The sequence below is a fragment of the Aquarana catesbeiana genome, linkage group LG04 (genome assembly GCF_042186555.1).
Source record: "Aquarana catesbeiana isolate 2022-GZ linkage group LG04, ASM4218655v1, whole genome shotgun sequence".
NCBI classification, from domain to species: Eukaryota; Metazoa; Chordata; class Amphibia; order Anura; family Ranidae; genus Aquarana; species Aquarana catesbeiana.
The window spans coordinates 169194796-169217105 of NC_133327.1; the positions used below are offsets into that span (position 1 = coordinate 169194796).

Consider the following 22310-nt stretch of genomic DNA (forward strand, 5'->3'; position numbering starts at 1 on the left):
AGTCAGTACTGCCTGATCATCATGCAGATTTCAAGACATATAGGATGCAGACTTGGCCCAATAACAAAATGCTTGTGTAGCCAAGTGGAATGAGGGAGAAGGAAAGGGAAGGGGGAAAGTTGACTTAACGTAGAACTTCAACCAAAACATTTCTTCTTAGCTTTTGATAGAACATAGAAGGTTTAGAATGTCTGTCATGTTTTTATTGCTTTTTCTTCATAAGAGATGTTCTCTTACTTCCTGTCCAAGTGACCATAGAGGCCAGGTTCTTTGTTTTATTAAAGAGTAAAAGAAATAAATGTTTGGAGTTGCACTTTAAAAATACTTGTACATTAGAGACTTTTCTACTCAAAGTTATATGGTCATTTTGGAGGAAGGATAGTAGAAGCAAGCTTTGTAAATGAATTGTGTGAAACGATACAGGTAGCAAAACAGCCAATGTTCCTGAGATACTCTGAACCCCTGAATGTCACTGACAATAACCTCCTCCCGTGATATCAATAACCAATTGAAGGAGTGTGTTCTATTGGTTGAATACCTCCCCCCACCCAGAGGCATCTTTTATAATTAGCAAAAAAAATACAGCCAAAGAGCTGTACTGACAAATAGCCAGAAGCTAGATTGTAAAAACAGAGCATACTGTTTTGTGTGTCAAGCCTTGTCTACAGAGAATAATTGTAAATAGGCTTCAATTCATAGAATAGCAATTGCAGAATGAATTTGGTATAGTATTTCAATGCCTAAAGATCTGAAAGATTCAGTTTATTTGCCAGTTCTACTTACATTTAGCTATATGAACAAAGCACAGGTGTTATGTTTTATTAGTATAATTTTTAAGGTATCATTATAGAGACTCATTACATGTTCTCCTCAAATTGCTAGTAGTTGAAAACTGGGCCATAGTGCCTGTGGATTACGCTGCTGTGTTTTGCTCTGCAAACACAAAAGGGACTTCTGCAGAACTGTACAGATAATCATTTTAGTTAAAGGCCAACTCCAGATTTTCTATTTCTCTCACTCCAGGGGTCCCTTTTAGGACCCCACTGGCTGTAATTTATGATACATTATGTATGTTATATGGGTCCTCTACCTCCTTGGTCCTGTGCCAGTGGTGAGTGCATACCAAGAGTGCACTGGCACAGTGTAGCAATTCGTCCTTATTGTGAAAAACATATGTAAGTAATGCACTCACAAGTAAAATCCTTACACATTAAACATGTAGTCAGAAACAATTAATAACCTACAACTACCACTATGAACAACAGTATGGGTGTCCAGCTGGAGTGGAGCTGGTGGCCACAGTGGATGTTCCTGGTTATTGGTTGCCTTTAACTACATGCTTATGCCCTGTACACACGGTCAGACTTTCCGACGGAATATGTGCGATCGGAGCTTGTTGTCAGAAATTCCGACCGTGTGTGGGCTCCATCGGACTTTTTCCATCGGAATTTCCGACACACAAAGTTTGAGAGCATACTATAAAATTTTCCGACAACAAAATCCGATCCTTTAAATTCCGATCGTGTGTAGACAAATCCGACGGACAAAGTGCCACGCATGCTCTGAATAAATTAAGAGACAAAAGCTATTGGCTATTGCCCCGTTTATAGTCCCGACGTACGTGTTTTACGTCACAGCATTCAGAATGATCGGACTTTCCGATAACTTTGTGTGACCGTGTGTATGCAAGACAAGTTTGAGCCAACATCCGTCGGAAAAAATCCATGGATTTTGTTGTCGGAATGTCCGATCAATGTCCGAGCGTGTGTACAAGGCATAACTGTGCAAGGATTTTACTTGTGAGTGGATTGTTTTTTAGAAGAATTGCAACTCTATACCAGTGTGCTCTTTTGATGCTTGATATTTTATGGTTTCCGAATCACTCATCTCTGTCCTCTCACGATCTACAAGGCAGACATTTCTGGTGGTTCTTCGATTATTTTAATGATTGCAACCAATATGCTTGTGTCTTGAACTAACTCACTTTAGTAAAAAAGCGTGTTTCAAAGTCATTTTATATTTTTCTATGATGTTTTTATTGTGCTATGTGCAGAACAATGTCAAATACAGTCTCTTTTTTTTTTTTTTTTTTTTTTTTTTACAAATGTACATATCACTTCACTGGCTTCAGGACACTGAAGTCAGGAGACCACCACTAATAGAAATTCATTTATTAAAAAAAAAAATGGAAGAAAGTCCAGTCATGTGACTGGGCTTTCCTCCTGAGATTTTTTGCTAAATTAAGTAGAAACAACTCTATAGGACACTGTAGGCTTCGCACAGCAACCTGCATTTTATGTGTGATGCAGTAACCTTGCAGAGTATAGCAGAGAGCAAGTAGTGAAATGTACTATCTGTTATAAATCAGCTCCTAATTCAAATACATGCCTGAATCATAATGTCTTCTTATTTTATTCAGGCCATATGAAAAAACAAATATTCTAAATTATACAAAACAACTTATTTTATTAACTTCCCTATAATTTTTACTTCCATTATAATGACAAATTACTATGATATTCTCTAGCGAATTTCTGTTGTCAGGAGATATACTGTAGATGACTAAGAGTTTTTGGCAGCGTTTGGAATTTACTCGAAACCTTGTAAAATGTGTTGAATAAGTAAAATAAAATGTAAAACTGCTGCACAACTGATTCTCTTTTACCTCTTACCTCTGGAATAAAACATTTTGTACTTTGCTTTCCCCTGTGCTACTTTAGTGTCTTAGAGATATGATATATAGTGCAATTCTATTTGTAGAAATCAAAAAGGTATTTAGAAGAGAGGTGTGTTCAATACTGTATTTCTGCTACAGGCTCAAAACCATATGATGAGCTTTTTATCCAAGGCACAAAATCAAAAGGGAGCCACAGCTAAATAGCTGCTTACTTAGCCTTTTCATTACGGAATTTTGTGTTTTGTCTCCAATTTTCTTTTAAAAAGTATTCTTAATTAACATGTGCTTCCAAGTAGCACTATAATTATAATGAGGTTCTGAATTTTCCGCAAGGAAAACATTGTGTATATGCCAGAGTCTTCGAGATAAGGATGAAAACATCTGTGCACTCCTGAGCATATCACTATGGGGAAAGAATTAAAAGCCAATATATGTACCTGCTTCATAGTTTTACAAGGCATGAAATATTTCTAAATGTCCCGCAATCAATGTAAATACAGATCTCAGTTTTGTCTACTATTTGTCTTTTGATTTGGTATCATTCAAAAAGCAATCATTTCAAAAGGATAGTAAAACAACAAAGCAGTCAGCAAGCATCTCTAAGAAACATTATATGGTTATTTATAAAGGGTTGAATAGTTAACGTAACCAAATTATTATTTTAGGCAGCGTAGAACTCTCTGCTCTCCCCTCCCGCCAGTCACTCAACAGCTTTCCAGCCTACTTACCTCTAATGTAAACACTGAACAGGTAATCTGGAAGGGAGTAGCAGGGTGAGCTGAGCTGAAAAAAACTACTTAATTGACTTCAGTGATTCTGTTGTAATTCTGTTATGAATCTTGATGATGAATTACACCACAGTGCCTGCAACTACGGAGGCCAGTTAGGCCTTGATTTATAGCTCTTACTGTTTGTTAAGAATATGTAAATATGAGAATTTCAACGTTAGACTATTTTTATGTGGCACTTGGGAGATTTGCATTCACTTCCTGTCTTGAAAATACAAAGGGAAATTATAGCCTCCCCCCTTCCAAAAAAAGAGAAAAAAAAATCCACCTTAGACAGCTGCCAGAGGAACATTCCATTGGATGATTTAGCCTTACCATTTGCCCTGGTAATAATGATAACATTATGGATTTCCCCTGTATCCAATACTAACAAAAACATTTTACCTTTACATGCACTTTACACAGTTTAGGTAGGCTGGGGGAAAAGAGGGGTCGTTTTTGACTGTAGGCCAAACATTTTCTTTTTGAAAAAGCTGGCCAGTGCTATTATTTCTGCAAGACCCTGTCCCTGCCAGTTTTGCTGACAGCTTAGTCAGCATGTAAATGTGGAAGAAAATACCAATAATGCAAGAGAAATTAGAAAAAAAACAAGCTCCTTAAACATGGGCGTGTCTGAATGCCAACATACACTATATTGTCAAAAGAATTGTGACACCTGCCTTTACGCGCACATGAACTTTAATGGCATCCCAATCTTAGTCCATAGGGCTCAATATTGAGTTGGCCCATTCTTTGCAGCTATAACAGTTTCAACTCTTCTGGGAAGGCTGTCCACAGGGTTTAGGAGTGTTTCTAAAGGGAAGGTTTGTCCATTCTTCCAGAAGCGCATTTGTGAGGTCAGGCACTGATGTTGGACAAGAAGGCCTGGCTCACAGTCTCCGCTCTAATTCATCCCAAAGATGTTCTATTGGGTTTAGGTCAGGACTCTGTGCAGCCCAGTCAGTTCCTCCAACCCAAACTCGCTCATCCATGTCTTTATGGACTTTTCTTTGACAATATAGTGTATGTCAGCTATTGTTTAAGTATAAAACAAAATGTCACCCAATAGTGTCATTGTATTCTTTCCTGAAACTAGGATAATGAACTTACTCATCGGCACTTAGCTTGGAATGTAATATGCAGGAGAATTACTGACTTTAAAAAAAATATGCAGATCAAAAAACTCAGAAGTCCTTAGTAAGGGGGTCATCACTAAACTAGCATTATCAGCATTATCAGAAGGAGTCAGCAGTAGAAGCTTTCATGTTTACCTATTGACAGATTTGCTTTAAAGGGTAAAAACAAACAAAAAAACAAACTTTAAAGCACATCTGTCTGCAGTTTTGCTTTAACCATAGAGACAAATAAGGCAGCTGCCCTGAATCCAGAGGTCCAGATTTCCTAAGCCCGTGTTTAGCCCTGGGCTGGCTGCCTGGGGTTGCTAGGTTCATAAGGCCAGGAAATGAATGTATTTGATATATTGGTTGTACAGAGTTCATGTTTAGTAACTACCCTACCCCGTCACAGGATTCTGAGAGTAGCTGCTGGAGCTCTTGCATGTAAGTGCAGCAGGTGCTGCATGGAATTCTGGATTGCCAAAAACAAAGGTCTGTTAAAGTGAGTAGTTAGTGGATATGCTAGACCACAATGTATGAAATCAATCAAAGCTTTTCCAAACTTTTTGGCAATATGGCATGGCATAGCTGAGAGCGAGAGAGAGAGAGATAGAGATAAACCTATGTGGGAATACAAGTGTCAGCACTTTTGGAACTCATACTGTAGTTCCATAAAACCAACAACTCTCTTCTTCTCTGTCTTTATATGTGATATGCACTGCAGTTTTGCTCTACATCATAGAGTCATTACTGCATCCCTTGATCACATTTTTAGAATAAATCCTTTTTTATGTTGCTTTTTATTGAAGAATCCTCTTGCATTGCATGTTAATATCCTGTTTCCTAACATCAATCAGTGAAAAAAAGATTAGCTTTTATTTCAGTACTCAAGACACCCTTATTACTAGATATATGATTGAGATCTTTGAATTTCCTTAATTTTAAAGTTTGCTATACGAGTGGAAGTAGCAGACAGTTATAGATCAAAAGTGTGCCAGAGATTGCTCTTTGTGATGTGTTACATTGTACGCTATTAAGTCTGTGCAATTTATCTGACTTGAACACTGTCTAGGTGGTGAATGAATCCATTATTATAACTAAAATTGGCTGCCGAGTTCTTAGTGTTATAAGATGTTATTATAGAGTTAATCATTGCAATGTATAAAGTAATACATATTGCAATTAATGAGCACTTACTGTATCTTTAAAAATATGCTAAACATATATATATCAAATGAACTAACCTGGCAATTAGTAATAATAAAATGGAAATTATATTATTATCTATTAATAATCTCTTGAAATAGATTATCCCAAAAATATAACACGTGTTATGGGAATTTTACAGAAATTTCATCCAAAATGCAAATAGAAATGTATCAGTTTGCAGCCACACTGGTTTGCATCTTACTGCATATGCCTAGGGGACTCATGGTTTCTGGGTTCAGCAATTGAGTTCCCACCTACATCCATCTTCTTTGGCCACCACGAACTGAACCCCACAAGTACAAAGTCTTAATTTGTTTTACAGTATGGTGCAGGTGGCAGAATCAGTGAGGCCCCACATAGAAAGAAAGCAGTGGGTGGTTCTAATAATTGGCACCTAAATGTCTGTTTTGGATGAAAATATCATCTTAAAACTGAAAAACCTAAGTGCAAGTAGTACTAGGTGGCATTAGTGTTACTTGTAATAACCAGCATATCCCTATCGGTGCCTCTCCAATTTATCGCTGGCAGGTGAAAAGAGTTTATTCTTCTGGTGTGCAAGCCGCTGTAACAGAATGACCTATGGCTATTTATGGGAGGGCGCTAACTCACACATCAAGTAGTACCATCACGAAATCACCTAAACAAGTGGTACATAGCATGTGGTTCCTGCATGCTAGTAGCCAACACATTTGTTTCCATTTTCAAGTAATGATATGCTGAAAAGGAATTCAAGTTGAACTCTAGGAAGATATACTGTATATGACAGAAATTAACGCAGCTTTTTTTTCATTAAAGTAGTGCTAAAGGTTTAAAGGTTTTTTTTTTTTTTTTTCCTTAATGCATTAAGGTTTAGACATGTACATGAAGAAAAAAATGCATTTCAGATTCGTTAATCTACTTATTTTGTTTCATTAAATTTGGTTGATTCGTTCAATTCGCATTTGGAATTCGTATTCGGAATTCGTATTCGGAATTCATTTTATATCTTCTTTCGAATTTTCTTCGAATTTACAGATTTTTTTTTATTTGGAGTTGATAAATTTTGAATAGGTCAAATTGAAAATGTTATATATTTTCGATTTGAATGCAGCAAGGTGAACAAGCAAAAGAAAAATCTTCATCAAATGTTTACAGTGACTCTTTAAATCACCTTTGGCTTAACAAAAGAAGCATTAGTTTAAAATGGTACTAATAACACACACAGTCTTTGATTTCAGAAATATGTTTACAGTTTGAATTCAAATGGAATTCAATGTAAAATTTGATTTGAATTTCAATTTGAATTTCGGAAATTCGGACAAATTTAATTTCGTTATTCAGAGCATTCTTAAACTTCATTTATACTGTAATTTGGGTATTCGGATATATCCGAATCTCCGAAGAATGAAAAATTTTCATTGTGAGTATTAATCTGGAATCAAATGAACTGCACATGTCTAATAAGGTTAAAAAAATCCTGGTACCCCTCTCTCTCCCCAAACACTTACCAGCTGTCTTTTTTCACTGCTGCCAGCTCCAGGCTCGATCAGTATCATTCCCCAAACTTCCTTTTTCTATAGAAGACATTAAGCACAGCTAAGTGATAGGCTCCTGCTGCTGTCAGTCCAATTGCTGAAAGGAGAGAGCAGGGACATGACTTGCTGGGTGCTGTGTGTGTCTTTATACACCCACAGCTCGGCTCAGGTCCCAAATGGGAGTGCGCATGGATGGGTGTCTCCTTAACACCCGGATGGCTAAGGGAAATGCCCACAAACATGGAAGGGAGACAGCAGCTTTAATAAAAAATATTTTAAAGGACAAGGACTATACATAGTTAAAATAAAAAAACAGGATTTTATATTAAGTACCTGGATTTGACTTGGTATTATCCTCTATCAGTTTATGCGTTTCTGGACAGCAGAGGTATGATAGGAAGACTCAAAACATGCAGCCAATTAGCTATTCTGTAGTGATTGTGTGCTAACAAGGAGCATGTGGAAAGAAATTAGCTCCTAGATCAGCTATTTCTCCTTTCACTGAGCAGTCACAGGCTCAAAAAAAAAAAGTAGATTAAAATCAGTTCTTCTACTCTGCCAGACAGGGCTGCGGTGTGTGACAGAGCTGTGTGAATCTCAGCAATGGATGGACAGCAATGACCGCTGGGCACCCACGATCGCTCGTGACAGAGCGATCCCGGTTCTCTCAGGGGAGAGAGATCATATGTTCATACTAAGCATGAACACTGGTCTCTCTCCTCCCCTATCAGTCCCACCCCCTCACAGTTAGAACACACACTAGGGAACACAGTTAACCCCTTGATTGCCCCCTAGTGTTAACCCCTTCCCTGCCAGTGCATTTTTATAGCACTAATCGCTGTATAATTGTCAGTGGTCCCAAAAATGTGTCAAAAGTGTTCAATTTGTCTGCCGTAATATCACAGTGCCGATAAAAATCGCCATTACTAGTAAAAAAAATAATAATAATAAAAATGCCATAAATCTATTCCCTATTTTGTAGATGCTATAACTTTTGTGCAAACCAATCAATATACGCTTTTTGCAATTTTTTTTTACCAAAAATATGTAGAAGAATACATATCGGCCTAAACTGAGTAAAAAATTTTTTTTTTTTTAAATTTGGGATATTTATTATAGCAAAAAGTAAAAGATAATTGTGTTTTTTTCAAAGTTGTCACTCTTCTTTTGTTTATAGCGCAAGACATAAAAACCGCAGAGGTGATCAAATACCACCAAAAGAAAGCTCTATTTGTGGGAAAGATTTTGTTTGGGTACTGCGTTGCACGACCGTGCAATTGTCAGTTAAAACGACGCAGTGCCGTATCTCAAAAAATGTCCTGGTCGTTGAGCAGCCAAATCTTCTGGGGCTTAAGTGGTTAAACTCTGTACAGCATTACTTGTATGTGAAGTGTAGCTTACTCAGACAAGTTCTTTCTTCCTAATCATGGTGCATATGATCTTTTTATCTTCAAGGCAACATCAGGAACACAGAGAAGCTGAGCTATGATAAGCAGCATCAGTATGAGATTAAAGTCACAGCATATGACTGCGGCCAGAAGCATGCAGCAGAAGAGGTCATTGTGAAAGTGGATGTAAAGCCAGTGTGCAAGCCTGGGTGGCAAGGTAAGGTGCCTTTCTGGTCCTTTGTCTCAAGCTGTGTACAGACATTTCAGTTCTGCAGAGGCATTCAGCACTGTTTTCCTGAGCCTGAATATCCACTATCCTCTTGTGATTGCTCTTTTCTGAAGCCCCAGGCTCCACTGTTCTCAAAGGCAGATAAGTGCTGATGTTGACCTTAGAGCTTGTTCTGGCTCATGCTGCTCTCTCTCAGTGGGAAATCCCTCTTGTAATGTTGTTGTGCTTCTAACACAAGAAGTAACTCATCCTGATGATGTAAAGGAAAACATCAGGATTTGAAGCACCGTTCCCAATAAAAAAAAAAAGTGTAAAAGATAATTTTAGCAGTGAATGTTTCTTTTCAATTTAATTTTTATCAAGAGCATACAGAACAGGGTATTAATACAAAATCTGCATTCTGGTCACCGTGTATAAGGTTTACAGTTACAGCATATTTATAGGCTAGAGGCAATAACAACCTGCCAACACACATAGGGGTTGATTTACTAAAGGCAAATAGACTGTGCACTTTGCAAAGAGCAGTTGCACTCTGCAAGGGCAGTTGCTCCAGAGCCTAGTGTACGAGGCAAAGCTTCACTTTGCAAAGAATACCCAATCACATGCAAGGAAAATTAAAAAAAACAGCATTTTGCTTGCACATGATTGGATGATGGAAGTCAGCACAGCTTCTATTCATTTACTAAGCTGTGTAGCAATTGCACTTGCAAAGTACACAGCCTGATTGGCTTTAGTAGATCAACCCCATAGTGCAAAACAATAAAACAGCATTCAACAATCATTCAGTATAATATATTTTCCAATTTTCTGAGATGGTAAAGTGGGACACCTATGAGCAAACAGTATGTAGGCAAAAGGCACACCCCGGTTACACCCCATTACATGAAGAATTAAGACAAAAAAAAAAACTGGTTAAACCTACAAGTGTTTTTTGGCCACTACTATTCCTTTATACTGCTTTTGAAATTTACAAATGCAAGAGTTTAGAAACAATTTTTGATACATAAATTGTGCATTTTTTTACAAACATATTTATTAGATCAAAATGAGGGACAAATGAGGAAGAAGAAGGGACAGAGGGACTTTGTTCCAAAAAAAGGGACAGTTCCTCCAAATCAGGGACGGTTGGGAGCTATGATATAAAACCAGACAATTAGGGGAAATGGTGGCCTGATGGGGGGGGGGGGAGGGAATGATAGGGGGGAAAAGAAAGGAAGGGTGTTATAAGGATATGACCGCTTGTGGGTGGGGAGTGGGAAATGAAAGCGAAATGAAGGGGTAGGGAGGGAAGGGTAGGAAGAGAATGGGAAGAAGATGTGGGAGTGGCATCCCCCTGTAGCATCCCTTCCACTTGGATTTTCGCGGTTGAGTCATCTTTGAAGGTTTTATTGGCTCTCTAGAGCCAGAGAGCCTCAATTTGTGTAGTTGTGAATCTTTTATTTAAAAAAAACAAACAAAACACTAGAATTTTGCAAGGGTGTGTTTTTGTAATATATTAATTCAATGAGTAATCATGACATATCCAGAACTACACTTAGAGGCATATTTCTATAGCAGTGAATCTAACATTTACTAAATATTCTCTGCAGGTGAATCAAGTACTGTAATTTAAAACACATTGCCTATGAAAATTCACATCCAGTGAAAGTATGGTTGAAGTCACATTCACAACTTTATAAATAAACCCCTAAAGCAGAACTCCAGTAAAACTTTTTTATGTGAATAAAGTGGGTAAAAACTTCAGTTGGATTTTTATTACTGCCTACTTGTCCCTGTGACCATGCAGCAAGTACAAAATATGTTTTACAGCAGGATCACAGATGGGTAAAAAAACTGGCCATAGGTTTTAACCTTTCTCTACTTTGCTAAAGAAAAAGGGATCTATTGCTGTGTTCCCTTTGGAACAACCCTGACCAGATCCTGTCTTGGTGAGTAAGCAGAAGGAAAGCTTTCCAACGGAAAATGTGACAGCAATAAAACATGTCAATGACTCTGAATCTATACCATTATATCCAAAACACACAGACACAAAAAAGAAAAAAAAAATTTGAATGGAGTTTCACTTTAAACCTCTTATGAGAGACATATAAATATTATCATTGTTGACTTTTTTCTAAAAAGGCTAGTTGCCTGACTGTTATACTGGATTCAACATTTTTCTAAGCATATCTAAACTCAAAAAATATAATAAATATCAGCTTTCCAAACCTTAGGCTACTTTCATACTGAGGCTCTTTACAGGCTCTATAGCGCTAAAAATAGCACCTACAAAGCGCCTGTAAAGCACCTCTCCTGTCACTCCAGTGTGAAAGCCTGAGGGCTTTTACACTGGAGCGGTGCGCTGGCAGGATGCTAAAAAAATTCCTGCAAGCAGCATCTTTGAGGCGCTTTAGGAGCGATGTAGGCACCACTACAAAAGCGACCCTGCCCATTGAAACCAATAGGCAGCGCCGCCGAAGCGCTTTGCGGGCGCATTTAATCCTTTTTCGCCTGCTATCAGCGGCTAAGAGCGCCCCGTTAGCGGCTGAAACGTGCTACTAAAACGATGGTAAAGTGCTGCTAAAAACAGCGGCGCTTTACCGCTGACGCCCCCCCGCCCCAGTGTGTAAGTGCTCTTAGATGTGGTGGCTGCATTCGATTTCCTTTTTCAGGCCTTTTTCCATTTTTTTTTACCTGATGATCCTACATATAACCTATTTTCTGTCCCTCTGTGGTTGCGCTCTCTCTCCTCCACTGTATCCCTTAAGGCAGCCATGGTTGTCAATCCAGCTGCACCTTCTAATTAGGACTACAAACATGTCTTTTTCTCTTTATCTACCCTATATGAGGAGCAAGGGAAATAGTTGTTTAAAGAAAATGGCTTAGAAGGAAAATAAGGTTGTGTTTTCAGGTTTATTCAAGAAGTGACAATGACATAGTTTTTCTGGCAAGATAACATGGATTTTCTGTGCTTGCTCCAAATGTGTGTAAGTAGGTGCTTGTAATGTAAAATATTATTATGTTATAGTATTTTGTTTTGTTTCTAAGTTAATATGTGTTGGTTAAATTCTTATATTACAATGTGGGTCAATTGCACTGTTTACTTATGTTGCCCTGCAGAGCTGGTAAGTTCTGAGAAGCAAGGTTTAACTCTGCTGGCCAGGTTTTCCTAGGCTTTTTGTGAAGTATGGCCCTATGCAGGGGCAAACAGTTATAAGGCAAATTGCCTCTAGGGCAAGGATTTGGTTCTGTTAAATGCATAGGAAGGGAATAGGAACTGTTCCAGTATGTAATTGCTACTTCTTCTGAAAAAACCCTTATGGGAACCCAGTTGGGGTTCCAGGGATATGGACATGTGTCACTGCCAATGGACTAATGGACCCTAAAATACTTTCTCACCTATTTAAGCTATGACTACCTCATGGGGCAACAGGAAACACCTAATGGGCTCAAAGAAGCATGTTGTAGTATGAATGATGTGTATGAAGAATTGCCTGCACATCTGTTATACTTAAACAAATTTTAGTAAAGAATTTTGTTGTTACATAACTTTGATCTGAAGTCTTGATCTGAAGTCACTTGAGGACAGCCCTAAAGGGGTGCGTGCATGTTTGGTATATTACAGAACATGGTTCACACCAGGGGACAAGACAGGATGTCCAACATCCAGTGAAGCTATTCAGAGGAGCATATTGCCATTGCCAATGACTACAGTACTAGTGTCAAGTGCATAATCCGCCAGCTGGTCAGGAAGCTTATGACTAGGCATAGGTGACGGAAGGCCCTGGTAGTGAAAGAGCTTGGGCACTTAGGCTCCTTCCCTAGTGACTGGAGCCCCAATACTTGGTCCAACTCACGGCATGGGGCATCTTAGGGACCCAGCCTGAAAGTCACAGAAGATGGTGAGTGGCCTTGGAGGAAGAGTAAACATGGGCTTAACAAAGTTGAGCTTCCTAGGATTCAAGTGAAATACGAATCAATGTCACTGTGATGAAGTGACAGATAACTGGGCTGGTGGAGCCTGGTGCAAACTCCACAGGCCCGGCTCAGAAATGTTGCATAAAAAAGAGAGAAGTGTTATGAACAGGGCTTTTTTTCAGCTGGAACTTGGTTGAACTGAGTTCCCCCACCTCTGGCTCAGGCCCTCCGTCCCTGCTCACCACTATCACTTGTAAACACAGAAGACAGGTTTATTTTTTTTTGGTTTTTTAGAGCCTATTACCTATTTAGGCCAATAAAGATGTGTACTTCTGCAGTACCTCACCGCGGCGGTACGACACATCTGGCCACCCATTGGCTCTTGGGATATAGGTGTTATCAGTCCCACACTGAAGATGGGAGCATGCTTACTAAGGAGGTAACAGTGTGTAATTTGCACAAGTATCTAACCTAAAAGAGTTAATTTACTACATATGCCAGAATGTATTGTACAAGATGCGACCATCACGAGGTGTTTTTTATTTTTTTAAAGGCTAGAATTCTGCTTAATGTCCCTCCCACAGTGAAATGTGACCACACCCACTATTTTATGCAGTTTGGAAGGTGCGAGTATGGGGGGTCGTGGTTGAGTTCCTGCACCTATCTTCTGAGGAAAAAAAGCCCTGATTATGAACTATAATGAGGAACTATTGCCTGTAGTGTACAATATAACGAGTTACAGAAGTTGGGCCATGGATTACAAAGAGTTAATTATGTCTGTGTGGAGAAGTGTCGCTTTTAAGATAGAGGGCTGCCTTAACTGCAAAACTTGCATTAAAGTGGATGTAAATCCGAATTTTTTTTTTTTTTTTATCATACTGTAGAGTATAAGATTTCCTATCATTTGAGCCCAGTCTTACCACAAAGAGTTAATCTCTGAGCAATCCTCTTTTATTGTTCAGTGAGAAAAATCTTGACAAACTGAGAAAAACTTTGTCAAATCCTCCCCCTTGCTGTGAGTGACAGCCTAAGACACAGGCATTATTTTTTAATTCCCTTCCCCACTCCTTTCTTCAGCAGCTCTGCAAGGATTGGCTGTTCCACACCTCAGCATGATTTGGCATGCTGAAGTCATGTGGTTACTTTCCTGTCTTTTCATTGGATGTTAGAGATCATAGCAGAAGTTCAGTGTTAGAAATAGGAGAAAATGCATCTTGACAAGGACTGTAGAGGTGGGCGGGGAGTCTACTGATATCACGACTCCACCCACCGAGCTCCAGACAACAGACCCACCCACAGAATATGCAGTTTTTCGGGTCTAATAACAGACAGAGGGGAGACATTTGACAGGTAAAGATACATGCAGGAGGCATGTATATCCTTATAGATAACCCCCATGGCAGTAGTTTAGAAAGGATGACATTGGGTTTACATCCACTTTAAGCAACAGCCTCAGCCCTTCTAATGATGCTTTCTTACCACCTCCATATGGGCTCCATCCACAACTTCTTAAAAAATGAAAATGAATGCAGTCACCACATCTAAGGACTGATAAGCTACAATATATTAGTTTTTTGTTCTTCAGTTTAGTTATCGTTTAACCCCTGTATGTGAATGGATAAGTACTAGACCTGAGCAATACTAAGACTCTGACCTGGAAAAAGTAACAAATCAAAAATGAAGAGTGTTGACATACTTACTCCAGATTGGTGAGGTCAGAGAACCAGCATGACAACCAGGCAATTAGCTTTTTCAGTAGGATGTCAGTAATTGCAGTAAATTTAGGTTTAGGTTTCATGTGAATTGTTTCCCAAACTTTTTTAGATTCTCTTAATTTTAAAGGAGTTGTAAAGTCTCAGGGTTTTTCACCTTAATGCATTCTATGCATTAACTTTAAAAACCTTCTGTGCTGCAGCTGCCCCCCAGAGCCCCCCTTTATCTTACCTGAGCTTGATTGTTCCAGCGATGAGCACGAGTCCAGCAGCTCCAGCCGCAGTGTTGGATCCTCATTTGATAGATTGACAGAAGCAGGAACCAATGCTGTCAATCAAATCCAGTGACACAGGAGCCGGGGCAGGGCTGAGTCCTGCTGTCTGTGTCAATGGATGCAGCAGCAGGACTTGGGAGCATACCCGCACTGGTGCCCCCATGGAAAGTGGCTCTCCATGGGGAACACGCCGAAGAAGAGGAGCCAGGAGCACCACCAGGGGACCCCAGAAAAGAAGGATTGGGGCCACTCTGTGCAAAACCCTTGCACAGAGCAGGTAAGTATACTGTGTTTGTTTTTTTAAAAAAAGGAACCTTTACAATCACTTTAAGTAGAAATTGGATAAAACCCCTGTCTGCTGTATGTGTCCTATTGGGGATATTTCTCATCACTTCCTGTTCCAGAGAAAAAACTGAAAGTGAGAGAAAATCTGTCACCAGAACAAGCATCCCTAGTGCAAGAGATCACCCACCTCCTGTTCTAGTGAAAACTATAACATTTTGGATGTGTTGTTGTGTCCTGTAATCAGAAAGGCAGAGTAGTTATAGAGTGTTTTATTACCACATTCAGCCATCCATGGAACTGGAACTAACTGTACAGATTATAGAAAGAATTATTTATCTAACAAATGTAAATAGTGACCAGAGGTATGAACACCACACTTGTCATCACTTTCTGTCCTGTTGACAATAGACATCATGAAAAAGAGGGGATGAGTGTCCCCCATGGGGGACACAAGCAGCAATAAACACCTGGCAGAGGTTATAGCTGCTTCATACTAGAAAAGAGATACATCTTAAATTGAGACTAAACAATATCCTTATTCTCCAAAAATCATCCATACACATCTACTAATTAATAGCTCTGTAATACATTTTTTCTTAAATAATTTCTTACTGTATATTTTTCTTCTTCCTTGTAATTTCCTCTATTAGCTTCTGGGCTTCTGCTTTTTCCCTCTTGCTTCTGTTTGGCCCAAGCAGTGTATGTTAGTTGCTGTCATGTGCACTGCTCTATGTACACTACACATTCCATAGTCCGTAACCCCTAGACCTTCTTGGCTGCGAGGATGTAAGGAGCGGTCACTCTCCTCATACATAGGGTTCCTTTACTTGAGCCACGATCACTACCCGGTAGATGACAAACCTGAATTAAGTCTAGTAAAAGCTGTCAATGTAGTAAGCATCACCACGATAACTTGTACCTTTACTCTGTGCTGTTTCCATCAATGCCCTGGGACAGGGCTGAGGCCACCGCAATGGAATACTCCTTAAGGCAGGCCTCTACTCTTAGAGATGATCATACACCATGTACACTTGCACTGAACCTGTTCTCCAGTACACTCTTGGGTCCCCATGTCAATGTACACCTTGCATTTGGGAGGGACACACTGAGCTTATGTCCACATCCATCTGTCCAGCATTTGCCACTACCTCCCCCTTGTAGTGGAATGGGGCTGAGCCATGTGCAGGCTCAGTACATGCACTTGACTTAACCCTGGAACTTCTGTACCTCTGTACAGGATGGGAGACAGACAGCTACAGAAGGAGTACCAACACTTTCTAGCTCTCTACAAGAGGCCGTCCCACCTGTAACAGGTACATGCTACCAACAGAAAAGATTAGGTTTGAGATAAAGAGTTATCCCAGGAAAGTACACGCTACCAACAGGCTGCCTTAAGTGACTGTAAACTTCCATTGCCCATGGCAGCCATATGTAGTACTGCAATAACGAATATGCAGTAGGATGCCTCTTTAAGAGCTGTTTTCATATCACAATGTGCCAAGTGAAACAAAGCTAGAAGTCCAAGCGTGCAGGTTACATTGCGCACATGTGTGTCTGTTGCATTACACTCCTAATAACTTCAGACCAGCCAGAAGGCAAAGTTTCAAAGGTTGACTTAGAAAAAGGTGTAAAAATGACAAAGTCCACCTGCACAAGAAACTAATTATTTTCTCTGCGTCCCTAATCCCCAACTTAGGCTGTGTGCTGCCCTGGCATACCTGCAAAGCTAGAATCCATGCTGGTGTCTTCAGGAGGATTGTAAGCCCCGGCAATCCCCCTTCATGTGGAAGGCTTCAGAAAAAAGGATTGCAGCAGCTTTGCTGGAATCAAGACAGAAACACTGTCCCACTCATTGCTGGCTGTGCGTGTCTTTCCTTTCCAAGAGGGCAGTCTGTGGGTTGTGGGACTACAGGCTTCAGTAGCCCTAGATATGTTAGCAGGCTTCTCAGGCAGGCAATCTCCAGTGAGGATTGATAGAAGAGAAGATAGCCCTTCCAGGCTGGTGGTGTGCTGAAGGATCGGTTTGGTTACATGATAGCTGTCATCCTGACTTCTCCCATGTGGCTGGAACTCTCTCATCACAGCTCCCTCCTGATTTATATGCACAGGCAAGAGCAGAGCCCAGCAGCAGCCCACACAGTGAAAAGACCAGGAAATACCTTAACTTATTTCCTCCCTGGGGAGAAGCAGCTAGCTAGCACTTTCCAAACTGCTTACAACCAAGAGACTTTAGCTACATTCCTTCATAGAATGGGACCATGGAGACTGGGCATAGCCACCCTCAAACAGGAGGCCGGATCACAGCAGCAAAAAAATAAATAAATAATAATTTGAAGATTTAGAGTAGGCTGAGAGCAATGCAAGGTACTTTTTTTGAGTTAAGAATACATACTTGAATAGAATATTTTTTCAAGCAGAATTTAGTGTCACTTTAACAAGGCCATCCTTAGGCTAAAGAATACATGGCAGATACAGTGAATTATTGGTTGATGATTAGTTTTTATGTGCCTAGTAATTTTAAAATTCCGATAAATGTATTCATGTTTTTTCTTTGTATTACTATTACTATTGGGCTTCTAATCCTAATATTGTAAATACGATTAAAAAGAATAAAAAACAATAAAAAAAATTTTGATTTAAGTTGTCCTATAAAAAATTACCTTATGAACTAGCTAGTAGTCCAAAAAGTTAAAACACAGTTACAATGGTTCAAACTGCCTTTTTGGACTTAACAAGGTCCCCCATTACTCGCACAGCTATTCTCACTATGGTTCATTTGTCAGTTTTTACTGTGAATGTTACTAAAGGATGTGACAGAGACCTATGGAATGATATTGGCATTACAAAGGACACCTTATCCTTCGTGTGCGTATGCCTGATGTCTGTATTTACAACAATGCTTCTTTGTAAGCGCTATTCCTATTCAATCCCTATCCCCTCTGTAAATTACATCCTCACAAAATAATATGTGCGTGGCGAATTTTCATTTTACGGCCAAAAGAATCAACTTAACTGGCTCATCAGTTTCAATTTGAGTTTTCCATATATCGGTGAGTCACGCAGGCTTAACAGGGGCCTGAGCCAAGATAACCAGCACCAGCACAAAAAACACATCATCTAGAAACAAGATGCTTAGGGAGACAGAATGAGATTTACAATACTGAAAATGTGTTATTTGTTAAAAGGCTTCTCAGAGCAACTTTAGTGGTGCCTATGACAGAAAAGCCTGCCTCTGCTCTGTTTTTAGAAGGGGTGTATGATGTTATCCACATCCACACTGCCCTGACGGATGTCTCACACTTAAGGACCCCAGAACATTCTCGTCTGGCTCCAAATCTCCTCATAATATCTACTCATTCTTAAGCAATTATTTTCTTTCCCTGTTAATTCGATACATGGGCCTTATGACTTGTAATAAAAATAGTAAACTTTAAAGGGGTTGTGATTTTATCTGACAATGAGAGTCATTTTAAGACCTAGATAGAATAAGGGGAATACAGAAGCCATGCCAAAAACAGATTGTTGCCTAATTTATCCTTCAATACAGCAGATACTGCATTCTAATTAACTAAGCTCTAGAATCTCAAACTAAGAATAACCAGATTGCATGTAATCTGATCCTAAAGCAGTATATTATGAGGTTCCTTCTTAACCCCAGAAGGGCCCCTGAAGGATACGTCCACTCAGAACATTGGCTCAGACTGCATTGTTGTGCAGTGTGGCACACATCAATCAGTGGTGCAAAATGCAGAAGGTCTCTTCTTTAAGCCCCCCTCTTTGGTAGTCTCCCTACCATATTGGATGACTTTCTGCACACAAATTATTTTAGAGCACCATTGGAGAGGTAGAGGTAACATCTCCAGGCACGCCTAGCTGTCCCACAAATGATCTACCGAAGATGATTTTTTTCGCTGTTCCATCAGTCAAAGGCAGGCCCTCAGCAGTCCTGCACTGTAAGTGAGGATGCCCACATTCCAGAGCAATGAAGAGCAGAGAAGGACACTTTTTTTATGTTCCCCACCCAAACAAAATTGAGAATTGAACTTTTGAAGTGCAGGGAAAACCCCACTGCAAGGATCAATTATTGTATTACTGAGATTTAAAAAAAACTCTCATTTTACTTTATTACTGTGGGCCAGCTTAAAGTGATTTCTCCATCTGCCATAACTGTGTAGCTGCTGTGGATACTGCAGTCCACAGTAGTAGCATTTTCCATGAACAGTAAGCACTATAAAGATTCCTCCACCACTCAGGAGCTGCCTTCTTTTTTGTCAAAATACAAGGTGGGTTCTGATTGACTGAGATGGAAAGGCAGGGTGGCCATACAGTTAAGACATATAGAGAAACCACTTTATCCAAGCAGCCCACAAAAAGTTTTTAAAATGAAATGATTCCTGGAGTTCTTTAAGGCTTGGATATTATTTGCATCCATATAAATGCATACATATCATGTAGTAGTACTTACAGTGAACCCATCATTAAGATCCAAAAACTGTTTATAATCAATAAATAGATTTTTTCATGTTTATAGGAAACAAAAACAAAAAAATGCCCCTGCATTTATGTGGTCAATGTGTGGCAGACATACCATTAAGCTGCAAGTGTCAGCACTCTTAAAAAAAAAATTTCTTTAGAAAATTAATTGTAGTAAGACCATGCCTGTTGATTATCCATCAAACCATGTTAGAAGCTTTTGAAACATTTTATTTGTGTCTCCCGCTAAGAATGAATCAATTTCCTCTTGCAGCAGGAAGCAAAATCACACAAGAACTTGGCATGTGTGATCCAGTCGTATTAAATGCATCTTTAATGCCTCAATATGCAGCCACATATCCTGTCTTGGGATTTCAGTATTTTATTTGCAGGCCCTCTTTTCATCTGACTTGTCTTTTTAAATAAAAGACAAAACTTTCCATAGAAACAGTAACAGTGCGATTTGCTTGAAGTATTTATGTATTTTTTCTTCAAATACTATATATTTCAGAGAAGCATTAGACCTGCTTTTTGGAAATGACAGCATTTTATAGCAAAAAAAAGTGCAATAGTTGTTTGCAGATTTGTAATTAATAGCACAGTTTGAATATCACTTTTCTAGAGAAATATCAGTAGCCCAGGACAGAAAAGTGAGGCACAAGTTAAGGTTTTACAGAAGACCTACTTCCCATCATTATCAGATCAAATCCACCTAGACTTTATCCAGGATTGTTCACTCTCACTGTAGAAAACTAAACGCCAACTGTTTGGTATGAACTTTATAAAAACTGCGAAAAGGCTATTTAAATAAAAACCTTAATGTGTCTGGAAGAATAAAAAAATCCAACATGTTCACACTGCACCTCATTAGTTCTTTCCCTATGTTGTGGCTCCAAGATCAGTGACACTGAGTTCAAAACAAACAGTAAGTGCTAGAAGGCCATATGGGCTTTTAGAATCTTGAGCTTCAGCTTGGTACCCACATCGCATATTAACTAGACAATATACAGTGGGGCAAAAAAGTATTTAGTCAGCCACCAATTGTGCAAGTTCTCCCACTTAAAAAGATGAGAGAGGCCTGTAATTTTCATCATAGGTATACGTCAACTATGAGAGACAAAATGTGGAAACAAATCCAGACAATCACATTGTCTGATTTTTGAAAGAATTTATTTGCAAATTATGGTGGAAAATAAGTATTTTGTCAATTTCAAAAGTTCATCTCAATACTTTGTTATATATCCTTTGTTGGCAATGACAGAGGTCAAACATTTTCTGTAAGTCTTCACAAGGTTGTCACACACTGTTGCTGGTATGTTGCCCCATTCCTCCAAGCAGATCTCCTCTAGAGCAGTGATGTTTTGGGGCTGTCGCTGGGCAACACGGACTTTCAACTCCCTCCAAAGGTTTTCTATAGGGTTGAGATCTGGAGACTGGCTAGGCCACTCCAGGACCTGGAAATGCTTCTTCTGAAGCCACTTCTCGGTTGCCTGGGCGGTGTGTTTGGGATTATTTGTCATGCTGAAAGACCCAGCCACATTTCATCTTCAATGCCCTTGCTGATGGGAGTCATCAGCAAAATCTCAAAATCTCAGGATACATGGCCCCATTCATTCTTTCATGTACACGGATCAGTCGTCCTGTTCCCTTTGCAGAGAAACAGCCCCAAAGCATGATGTTGCCACCCCCATGCTTCACAGTAGGTATGGTATTCTTTGGTTGCAACTCAGCATTCTCTCTCCTCCAAGCACGACGAGTTGTGTTTCTACCAAACAGTCCTACTTTGGTTTCATCTGACCATATGACATTCTCCCAATCCTCTTCTGGATCATCCAAATGCTCTCTAGAAAACCTCAGACGGCCCGTACATGTACTGGCTTAAGCAGGGGGACACATCTGGCACTGCAGGATCTGAGTCCCTGGGGTTGTAATGTGTTACTGATGGTAGCCTTTGTTACGTTGGTCCCAGCTCTCTGCAGGTCATTCACTAGGTCCCCCCATGTGGTTCTGGGATTTTTGCTCACCGTTCTTGTGATCATTTTGACCCCACGGGGTTAGATCTTGTGTGGAGCCCCAGATCGAGGGAGATTATCAGTGGTCTTGTATGTCTTCCATTTTCTAATTATTGCTCCCACAGTTGATTTCTTCACACCGAGCTGCTTGCCTATTGCAGATTCAGTCTTCCCAGCCTGGTGCAGGTCTACAATTTTGTTTCTGGTGTCCTTTGACAACTCTATGGTCTTCACCATAGTGGAGTTTGGAGTGTGACTGTTTGAGGTTGTGGACAGGTGTCTTTTATACTGATAACACGTTCAAACAGGTGCCATTAATACAGGTAATGAGTGGAGGACAGAGGAGCCTCTTAAAGAAGAAGATACAGGTCTGTGAGAGCCAGAAATCTTGCTTGTTTGTAGGTGACCAAATACTTATTTTCCACCATAATATGCAAATATTTTTTTTTTCAAAAATCAGACAATGTGATTGTCTGGATTTGTTTCCACATTTTGTCTCTCACAGTTGAGGTATACCTATGATGACAATTACAGGCCTCTCTCATCTTTTTAAGTGGGAGAACTTGCACAATTGATGGCTGACTATAGATAGATAGATAGATAGATAGATAGATAGATAGATAGATAGATAGATAGATAGATAGATAGATAGATAGATAGATATTTACACACACTATATTACCAAAAGTATAAACGCACATGGACTTTAATGGCATCCCAGTCTTATGCCCCGTACACACGGTCAGATTTTCCGATG

General features: G+C 39.6%; 1 protein-coding gene across 1 annotated transcript in view; it reads left to right on the forward strand.

The window, feature by feature from the left end:
• Positions 1–22310, forward strand: part of CLSTN2 (calsyntenin 2) — a 1488165-nt gene that overhangs the window by 1019767 nt on the left and 446088 nt on the right. Inside the window, exon 5 of the mRNA XM_073625925.1 lies at positions 8738–8887. Coding sequence (XP_073482026.1) covers positions 8738–8887 — 150 coding nt within the window. The remainder of the gene's footprint in view (positions 1–8737; positions 8888–22310) is intronic.